This window comes from Ciona intestinalis, unplaced genomic scaffold (genome assembly GCF_000224145.3).
Source record: "Ciona intestinalis unplaced genomic scaffold, KH HT000178.2, whole genome shotgun sequence".
Taxonomy (NCBI): Eukaryota; Metazoa; Chordata; class Ascidiacea; order Phlebobranchia; family Cionidae; genus Ciona; species Ciona intestinalis.
The window spans coordinates 62860-73697 of NW_004190500.2; the positions used below are offsets into that span (position 1 = coordinate 62860).

Here is a 10838-nt window from a genome sequence, read left to right on the forward strand (position 1 = left end):
GGACAGTCGTATAAAATGAGTACTGTTTATACACCCCGTGCTCGCTTACGAGTTACCACTTATGTAACTTATTTATGCTTGCATGGCGTGGCAATGGCAGTCGTTATAACACAGGTGTTCTGTTTCATACACCTTGTGCAGGTTACAAGTGAAGTTATAACATATGAAACAACTTGAATGAATAAATGAAATTGATTTACGTTGTGCTCTGTTTCAATAACTATATACTTGTACAGAGTAATAACTATTTATGCAAGTGCAACGTTTGTAATTTATTATATACTTTTCAGATTTTAAATGGAAGAAATTTTCTTTTCTCAGCCATAGTTTGGGTAAGACAATTATAACTGAATGCTTTGTTCATTTTAGTTAAGTTGTTGTATTTTACAGGAGCAAATATCTCTGGAATGGTGAGTTAATATATTATGGGTTGCGTAAAATTTCGAAAATTTTGGACTCTAAATTGTGGGTTTAAAAAAAATCCAATATAAAGTTATAGGCCTATACATGGTAACTTGTAAGCGGGCACAAGTTGTATGCAATAGAACACCCGTGTTATAATGACTGTTGTTCCCTTCCACGCAAAGGTAAATAAGTTACATTTTAGATTTATTAACTCTTGGAATAATGTTTGCAACTTTCCGTTACAGTACAGTGGAACTTATCCTGATAAGTTGACAAACTTATCATTATAGATGTGATTGGAGTCTTCCCTTTAGATGGGGTAAACCACTTTATATATTATAAACTACGTTTTGCCAAATTTACTAAATCCTTTATCCCCGATCTGGGGCTCATAGAGTTGAATGATTCTTGTGTAAAGAAATACAGTAAGGATCTGGTGCTACGAATACGTAACACAAAAATCAAGTCGAGGCAATTGTATTATAAAGAATAGAATGTTTTGTGCCTCTGTTGGAATAAGAGACTGATGATGTCATTTAGAAGAATTACATATCTCTAATTATACAATTTGCTGGGCTTGAAATTTGTCCGATATGTATTTTATAACACTAAACCTGACCGATTCTTTACACAAGAATCGTCCAACTATATGAGCACCAGATCAGGGTTAGATTCACAGAATATATTACAAGTTACTATATTTTGTAAATTATATTATTTCCAATTTTACACCAAAGAAGTACATGTTGTTATAAATAGGTATAATAAGTAAAATTGTTATTGAAGATTTAAAAAACAAATATTTATTTTGACATAGAAACTTGCTGTAGAGAATCTTCGATCTAGTATCGAGTCATATTTAAAATATGAAGATAAACTGAGTAGTGCAGCTCCGAGGTATACTTATGAAAAGGCTAAAGAGAGGTAACGAAGTCATTACTTTAATCGAATATGTTCATATCGTTTTTAATCGAATATGTTCATAGGCCATTATTAGTACGAATATGTTCACTTCTTTTTTAACCATAAGCTTGATTTAACAACAGTCGTTTTTACAACTTCATCCCGTCTTTTCGTATTTGTATATAACTTTCCTTACTGTGACTGAAGAAAAGAAAAAATATATAAGTTCACAGAAAAAAAATACAGTTTCCAGTTTGTGAATTAAATCCCAATCCTAGTAGTTTTCATCCATGCATCCATAGATCATTGTCAATGTCGATTTTTATTGCATTTTCCTCAATAAATAAATAGCGTATGAACTAATTTCAGATTATTGGTTGCAAATAAGTCATTGGACAGTCATTCAGCCGACATTTTATTGGAACGAGGAACAACAAGACATGAGGATGGTAATTGTTTTAACAGTTTAGTTTTTACATTACAAAAAAACTCAAAAAGTGAACAACTATCTACCCACAAAGTTGCATATGTTGTAAGAAGGCACGAGGTGTATGAAACAGGACACCCGTGTTTAACTTCTTTCGTTGCCCCGTATTGAGAGGGTGAATAAGTTACATTCATTAATATGTATTTAACTCAAAAGTGGTGTAAATGAAGGTGGTGTATTGTAGTTTATTTTTGCCTCTTTATTCAAAAAGGAAACAGCGTATATTTATTATTCCACAGGCTTGTACACGTACAGAAGAGACCTTCGACACAATTATCGCAACCCAGTATTTGCAACACCTGAAGTAGCCATGCACTTATTAAGGAATATCACGGCTTCTACACAACATATAATGTAAATTCCTTGGTCTAAGTTTCTAGTATTCGTTGACACCAATTAAAGTATTGGTTTCCTAACTGGGTTCATTTAACAATCAGATTTTGTTATTTACCCAAACACCCAGATTTTGTTATTTACCCCAACACCCAGATTTTGTTATTTACCCAAACACCCAGATTATTTTGTTCGTTACCCCAACACCCAGGGATTTAGGTCAGATCTGGCCCATTACCCCAACACCCAGGGATTTAGACCAGAGTTGACCCATTACCCCAACAACCAGGAATTTGGACCAGAGTTGACCCTTTACCCCAACACCCAGGGATTTAGGTCAGATCTGGCGCATTACCCCAACACCCAGGGATTTAGGTCAGATCTGGCCCATTACCCCAACACCCATGTCACTTATCGCTTATGTACAATGTTTGATTTACTCTACAACTCAGACCCTGTTGTAGAATAAGTCTTACATAAAGTATTTGCCTATTAAACAGAGGTATCAAGTAAAGGTTCAAGATTCAATGCTACCACTGTTGGTGTATATGTTCTTGGGCAAGAATAAACCAACAGGGACTCCTACCCAGTGGTCACTCAAGTTTTCTATATTATATCCAATAGTTACAAACATTTAACACTCTAGACCTTTGTGTGGAATTCAAGAGTAAACACTTACAAAGTTACATATGTGGTAACTTGTAAGCGGGCATGAGTTGTGTGAAACACCTGTGTTATAAGTTATAACAACTGATGTTGCCCGGTCATGGGAAGATAAATAAGTTGCATACTTTTTAACTCGTAAGTGGGTGCCAGGTGTATGAAACAGAACACCCGTGTAATAACGACTTTTGTTGCCCCGCCGTGCGAGGTTAAATAAGTTGAATTCATTCATATTGAAAACATTAAATTTAAAATTCCTCCAGGGCAAGCAAAGGAAGGACACAAACAAGTGTAGCAGCTCGGAGTGAAAATGTCTCACGACTGTTTGATTGTTTTACTTCAGTAAAGGTAGACAGATTGTTTGGTAAATGGATTAATTAATACATGATCTCGTCTGGTATAAAACGTCTATTTCTAATGTATCGTCCGCCATTTGGATAGACTTTATCACGGAAATGTCAGAAAGACACTACATTTTTATACCAGATGAGCTTCTAAAGATTGTTTACATTATGCCTGGTAGCAGAAGAAACAGGTTATTCATATTTGTTTTATGATCAACAGAAGCGTGAATACGTGGTGGTTGAAGGTGACCATCACCTGCATATGGTGAATGCTGAAGAAGTAGCAAAACAAATATCTCCCTTTCTTAACGAAGATATTCCAATATTAACAACAAGTGTTGAAACTTCAAAGTGATAACTTCACTACAACTTGAGTGGAAGAATATTAAGACGGCGTTTTTGAATTTTTAGCAAAATTTGGGATGACATTGTTAAAATGCAGTTACACTCATAGTGGTCAAACATAGGGAACCTCATTAATTAATGTGGTGAATGCAATATAATTTGGCTCTGCTTGTTTGTATAGACACCTAACAGCAGGGGAAAAGCTGTGTTAGGCCCAATACTGGTATGCTATAACATATGTTGACCTCTGTTTTAAAAGTTAGGCCGACATGTCACCCCAGGCAACCCTAATATTTAGGGTTTTTTTTGCCAAACAGTGTCGATTTGCTTAACCCTAAGCAATCCTGTTGTTAGGCGGATTTTGTGTTGTTTAAAATTAGTAAATTTAAATAAGTTCAACTTAGTTTTCCCTATGTTTTATCTTGATTAACTTAGGCATGGGTTAAATCAAATGTACAATATACTGGTATTCCTAAAACCCTATTATCTCCCAAATTAATTGTTGCAAATAGATGTCTATGCAATTTACTGTATAATTATTAAAATACTTTCATATTTTAATTTACATTCTTTTAATTTATTTTTTGTTACTGTATTGTAATTCATGTAAACCAATTTGTCAAAGCTACTTCATTATGTTAGGTTGGGGTAAGATGGTCCTTTTTTCATTCACTTTTATCACCCTATTTGGTAGTAAACAAAGAATATTTTCAGAATTATAAAACCGTGTCCTCCTGACTCTATAAGATGGTTGTTAATTGTAAAAACACGATTAGGAAATATGGGATATTATAGGAAATATGGGATATTTGCTAGCGGTATCCCATCTTCCCCCACCCTAATATATTGAGTTGTCCCACGGTCATATTTATTTTTGTGAACAACAAATATTATTTCAACTTCAAACCATAATGTTTAGGTTTTAAAAACAGAATTATATAACTGTATCCTCATAACTCTAAAAGAGGGTTGTTAATTGTTAAAAACCAAATATGAAATTAGGATATTATGAGCTTGCTGTAGCTAACTTACCCCACCCTACTATATTAGGCCTAGTAATATATCTTGATGTGATTAAGAAATGTCCTTTAAAATTTAAATATGGGATATTATTTCCTAACAGTTTTCGTCTTACCCCACCAAACTATAGAAAGTTATTGCTTAGTAATATCTGGTTGTTATCATAAATCATGTGAACTTGAAACCATATTGTTTAGGTTTTACTGTAGTCACTGTAGTATGTACTGATCTGTTGTTAAAGTTAAATTTAGTTTAAAATATAAAGAATGGAAGAAAGATCACAATATGTTGGAACTTCTAAACGAGGTATTAATGGAACAAATATATAAACTGTTGTTGCTAGGCTTATTATACTTGTAACACAGCTTGTCGGGCATTTATTTCGATATCAGCTTTTGTAGTCCTAAACAGGGCTTTGTAAGTTGGCTCCTTTGGAAATTATTTACTTTTCAATCTCCGCTACAGGTCTTTTTTTATCAGAGTAAACGACACTTAACATGCTGTACTAGTATTTCACTGTTAGTGTCATTCACCCTAATGAAGACGACCTGTATAAGACATTTAAAGCGCGAGTAATTTTTAAAAGAGTAAATGTAGAAAAAAAATTAACCATATTTTCTGTCAAAACACTTAGTATTATGTATTTGAATTCAGTTACTTATGTTATGTGTTTAAAATTCTTTCATGGCTCATCTGATATGAAAATAAACGTAATGTATTTTCAATGTTTGTCTGTCATCCGGTGAGACTTTTGAATGTTTTTTTTACCATATTGGCCGATAAAAGGTTATTTACATTATGCCTGGTAGCAGAAGTAACAGATAATTTAGTTTTATTATGTATTAACATTAAGCCAATTGGGAAGAATTAGTAATTCTAGAATAATTAAACAATGCTCTTTGTTTCACCCCAGGAATCAGCAGGGAGTTCGAGATCCGCGTACCATGGGGGATAATTGCTGGAAAAACATTTGGAGATCCTGCCAACCCCCCAGTGTTGTGTTACCATGGGTGGGTGGAGAACTGCAACACATTCGATCAACTTATTCAACTTTTACCTCAAGGTAATAACTATCAAGATTACCTGTTTTTTAAGGTTTTAAATGAATGAATGAATGAAATTTATTTCGTTTCTTCGGTCACGATAACGAAAAACAAGAGAGTTTACAAAAGCGAAAAGACGGGTAGTAACGGTAAAACAACAGTTGTTAAAACACGCTTATTGATAAAAAAGAAATAATGTCTTGGATAAAAGGTGTGACCGTTACACCCTACAGACGATTTTTTAGTTTTCCACATATAGTTTTTAAGGTTCATCTTTTAGGGTTTCCATTTGAAGTTGTTCCTGCTTACACTTATTCATTATATAAGATTTTATAAACTTGTGATGCCAAGCTGCAGTTGGTTAGCACACCTTTTTACAGGTTGGAGCCTCGAACTATGTAATAAGTTTGCTGAAACTCCAAAACCAAAACAATGTTATTATTTGCAGAGAGATGCTACGTGGCCATAGACATGCCAGGGAACGGGTTGTCCTCAGGTTTCCCACAAGGAACTTATAACACTTTGTTTGATCAGGTTGCTATCATTGAAAGAGTAGTACGACGTATGTAATGATTTATGCATAATATCTGACTATTTATTTTAATGCAGCTAGCTTGATGTATTATTTATATTAAGTTGAATATAAAACACCTAGAGAACTGTTGTCATTTTTAATAACTATTGAATTAATGATCTTTAATCAACGAGGTGTATGAAACAAACATCTGTGATATAACGACTGTCGTTGCCCGCCATGCGAGGATAAATAAGTTACATACGTGGTAACTTGTAAGCGGGCACGAGGTGTATGAAACAAATCACTTGTGTTATAACAACTGTCGTTGCCCCGCCATGTGAGGATAAATAAGTTACATGCGTGGTAACTTGTAAGCATAAGTTTTTAAAAGTGAAAATATATAAGCAAATTAAAGATAAAGTTTTATTGATTGTCTTTAGATCGCTCACTTTAACTTTTTCAGATTTCAAATGGAAAGTTGTGACACTTATGGGACACAGCATGGGTAAGTCATTATGTCTTGTAGTTCAGCAGTTCCTAATCTGGGGTCAGAACAGCGGTTTTGGAGGGTTCCCAATTTGCCATATGTTATACTTTTTTTTCATTGGTGTGGTTTTTACATTTTTCCTGTTGCATTCTTTGATTTTTATCGGGCCACGAATTACCAGAATAATTGCAAAGGGTCCACTTGGCAAATTTCAGAAAACTTGGGAACCACTGCTGTAATTTTTTTTAAAGTCTTCAATATTTCTCTTTATTTTCAGGTGGTAATGTTCTTGGAATGGTGAGTCCAATATTTAATATAGATTTTTGCAAATTTCTTATTTTTAGTATGCAGCCTATAACCCCATATATATCAAACATTGTATTCATTTTTAACTTAAATGATTCAGTTTAAAAAACTAAAACCATCTTCACTGATGTCTGAAATTAAAAAATAAACTTCCATTTTTGTACATAGGCTGTCAACATGCTGTTATTTTTGTATTAAAACTCATAAAAACGTAATTTTTAAACATCCTTCTGACCACAATAACCCAAATTAATTTAACCTAGCAAAAGAGACGAGATTGTTTTAAAGTTTTTTTATACCAACCTTGTGTCATATATATTTATTTATACATTTATGCGCTTGAATCCCCTCCGAAAAAATTTTTGTTAAAAAAAAAAATTAAAAAAAAAACTCTCAAAAAATGTTTTTCTGCTGTCGGTAAACCAAAGTTTTTATACGAACCTTGTGTCATATATATTTATATTTATGGCTTTAATCCCCTCCCATGTCCAGTACAGTGGAACGTTTCCTGATAAAGTTGACAAACTGATTCTTATTGACACGCTTGGAGTTCACCCAGTGCCAGCAGTAAGTCATTTCGTAATTTTAAACTCTCTATTAAAACAACAACAAAATAATCACCCACAAAGTGTTAACTTTGTAACGGACACGTAAGTGTTAACTTGTAACCAGGCACGAGGTGTATAAAACCGAACATTCTTGTTAAAACTACTGTAGTTGCCCCGCCATGCAAGGATAAATGGGTTACATACATGGTAACTGGTAAGCGGGCATGAGGTGTATGAAACAGAACACCTGTGTTATAACGACTGTCATTGCCTGCCATGCAAAGATAAATAGGTTACATTTGTGGTAACTGGTAAGCGGGCATGAGTTGTATGAAACAGAACACACGTGTTATAACGACTGTCGTTGCCGGCCATGCAAGGATAAATAAGTTACAATCATTCATCACAAAATATGTGGTTTAGCAGAAAACAAAACCATACCATTCATAAAAAACTCCCAGGTTACAGCTCCCCGTTTGATGGGTGAATCAATCAAGGCAAATTATTCAGTTGAATATCCTCAAGCAAGGAAAAGATATCCATATGATGTAGCTAAGTCTAAACTTCTTGATGGGAATATTGCATTGGATGGTGAAGCTGCAGATATTCTGCTTGAGAGAGGTTTAGTGGAAAATCCTGATGGTGAATATTTAAAATATGCATTATGTTGGTGGTGATACTTTGTTTTGATACCCTAGTCTTACACTTTAAACCAGATTTTACCCTGTTGTTAAGTGTCTATACAAACGAGTAGAGCCAAAGTATATTGTATTCACCACATTAATCAATGAGGTTCCCTATGTTTGACAACTATGAGTGTAACTGTATTTTAACAATGCCACCCCAGACTTTACCCTGCTGTTAGGTGTCTATACAAACAAGTAGAGCCAAAGTATATTGCATTCACCACATTAATCAATGAGGTTCCCTATGTTTGACAACTATGAGTTGATACCCTAGTCTTACACTTTAAACCAGATTTTACCCTGCTGTTAAGAGTCTATACAAACAAGCAGAGCCAAAGTATATTGTATTCACCACATTAATCAATGAGGTTCCCTATGTTTGACAACTATGAGTGTAACTGTATTTTAACAATGCCACCCCAGACTTTACCCTGCTGTTAGGTGTCTATACAAACAAGTAGAGCCAAAGTATATTGCATTCACCACATTAATCAATGAGGTTCCCTATGTTTGACAACTATGAGTGTAACTGTATTTTAACAATGCCAAACCAGATTTTACCCTGCTGTTAAGTGTCTATACAAACAAGCAGAGCCAAAGTATATTGCATTCACCACATTAATCAATGAGGTTTCCTATGTTACTATGAAACTCTAGCATATGCAGGAACCTACTTTTGGTACCATCATTTGCTCTTTTAACATTTGTACCCGATAAATTAAATCAACCCAGAGATGAAATAATAAATTGCAATAAAGGCTGTGCGCCCAGAATGTTCAAGAAATTATAATTAAACCAAAAACTTTTCTATCAGGAACCTTTACATTCACCCACGACATAAGAGACACTTTTCCTCACATAGTAACTACCTCCCCTGAGGTTTGTCAACAGTTTGTCACAAAGATTACCGCGGCTACACAACATATCATGTGAGTAACATTTATTTAAAACTTAAATATAGGAAACAATTTTTTTGTTATTTTAATTTTACAATATGACATCAGCTATACAACATATCATTTAAGTTTTAAACAAAAATTAAACAATTTTTAGTGGCTTATATGGTACAACATACTGTATAAGTTCTTTATGTACATTTTTCTCCTTATTAAAAGTTTGAATAACTAAACATTAATGACTTAATGTTTGTCTGCTAGGTGTAGCTACCATTCTTTTTTCTTTCTATTAAATATAAATATGTTTCTAACTTTAAGCAACGGCTGTGGTTTTGACTATATCATGTTTTTAGTTCAAGAAAAAGTAAAAATAAAAAAATAGATTAAGTAAAAACCTACATATCTAATTATCTATACCTTGTCTTTAGTTTACTCCTTGCACAACAAAAATATTTGTTTGGTATAAAAATTTTACAATTGTTAAGTGGAAAAAACAATTTCGCTTACAATTGTGATTTACAAGAGTAAATTACAAAAAGAATAAACAAAGTTTCATTCATTCTTACATTTAGAGCAAGTGATGGAAACTTTTCATCATTGTCAGGTCATCGTAAAGAAGTCACCGAAAAACTAATGGATTGTTTCACTTCATGCAAGGTAAGTTGTTAAGCTATGTTTCTATTTGACTTGGGTGAGGTACGGTATAAATGAATAAATGAATATAACTTTTTTATCCTCGCATGGCCAGTAACGACAATCGTTATAACACGGGTGTTCTGTTTCATACACCTCGTGCCCGCTTACAAGTTTCCAAGTATGTTACTTTGTAATGCCTTGGGATTTGGACCACAGTTGGCCTATTACTCCAACACCAGAGTATCTTAACCCGTTTATAAATAATGACAGCTAGTAGCAATGTCTGCTAAGTGTATTGCCCAGTTCGGTATTCTACCGTAACAGTACGAGTGTTTGAAAAGGCTTAATGTAATGTTACTTTACCCTGCTTACTGTAATTTTCTTTATAATGTATAGTTAATGTATTTTTCAGTATCATGAGAGTGTTTATGTTGAAGGCAAACATTATGTTCATCTAACTCATCCAGAATTGTTGGTTCAACCAATCTCATCTTTTCTACAAAGAAACATTTCTTCCAATCTATAGTTTTATCTGCTATAGTGTTATCAGAACTTTAAGATAAATTTTTGGTCAAATTTAACGATCTTATTGGGCCACAGTATGTGTATTCCCAATACTGTGAAGGTGCTTGTGCATATTCTGCTGGTTTTAATTTCCTTACAATCATTCTTCTGTAACTTCAAGTATTAAGTTTGTTGTTTTTAATTCAAACACAATTATTGGGAACATATATGTCTTTAAAGTCCTTTTTTTCGAACAGTTGTTGATTTATGTTTCATCTTTTCTTACACCTCTTTTAAAATCAATGGTGCAACGTCAAGCCTTGAACCCTTAACCACCCTTTGGTCTTCAGGCTTGCGTGCTAACCACTGTGCCAAGTCTGCCGCCCTTAATTATGCCGCTTCAAAATGCACCTTATTATCAATTAATTTATTCTTATTTATGCAATATTTTAACTGACAATTACTATATAAATTATATTGTTTAAAGTCGCCTAATTAACGATTAATTTATGATCACAAATCTATGGAATTTTGATCTTGTTGACCTACGTCGTATCCACTCTTAGCACAGCACACGCGTGAACAATTTTCTTAATTTAGTTTTGGTCAATAGGAGAGTGTAGTTTATTTAGAAAGTGCGATAGTTTACTCATTCAATACAAAGATGGTTTTAAGCGTTTTTTTCTGAAGAAAATAACCCGATACCCCGTGAACA

General features: G+C 33.7%; 2 protein-coding genes across 3 annotated transcripts in view; both read left to right on the forward strand.

The window, feature by feature from the left end:
- LOC100181493 (serine hydrolase-like protein) overlaps positions 1-4190 on the forward strand; it is an 8308-nt gene extending 4118 nt beyond the window's left edge. Inside the window, exons 8-12 of one of the 2 annotated variants that reach the window (XM_026839261.1) lie at positions 1223-1329; positions 1678-1757; positions 2035-2149; positions 3055-3139; positions 3356-4190. In XM_026839261.1, the coding sequence (XP_026695062.1) occupies positions 1223-1329; positions 1678-1757; positions 2035-2149; positions 3055-3139; positions 3356-3490 (522 nt within the window). In that variant the 3' untranslated portion in view covers positions 3491-4190. The remainder of the gene's footprint in view (positions 1-1222; positions 1330-1677; positions 1758-2034; positions 2150-3054; positions 3140-3355) is intronic. The other variant, XM_004227282.4, reaches the window with a different exon arrangement.
- A 160-nt stretch (positions 4191-4350) lies between these two features.
- LOC100186295 (serine hydrolase-like protein) lies at positions 4351-10382 on the forward strand. The gene is made up of 10 exons (XM_002129589.4): positions 4351-4806; positions 5414-5563; positions 5992-6105; positions 6524-6565; positions 6825-6844; positions 7346-7420; positions 7863-8043; positions 8902-9016; positions 9556-9640; positions 10032-10382. Exons 1-10 carry the CDS (start codon positions 4767-4769, stop codon positions 10143-10145), a joined length of 936 nt encoding a protein of 311 aa, XP_002129625.1. The 5' UTR covers positions 4351-4766; the 3' UTR covers positions 10146-10382.
- Positions 10383-10838: the final 456 nt, after the last annotated feature.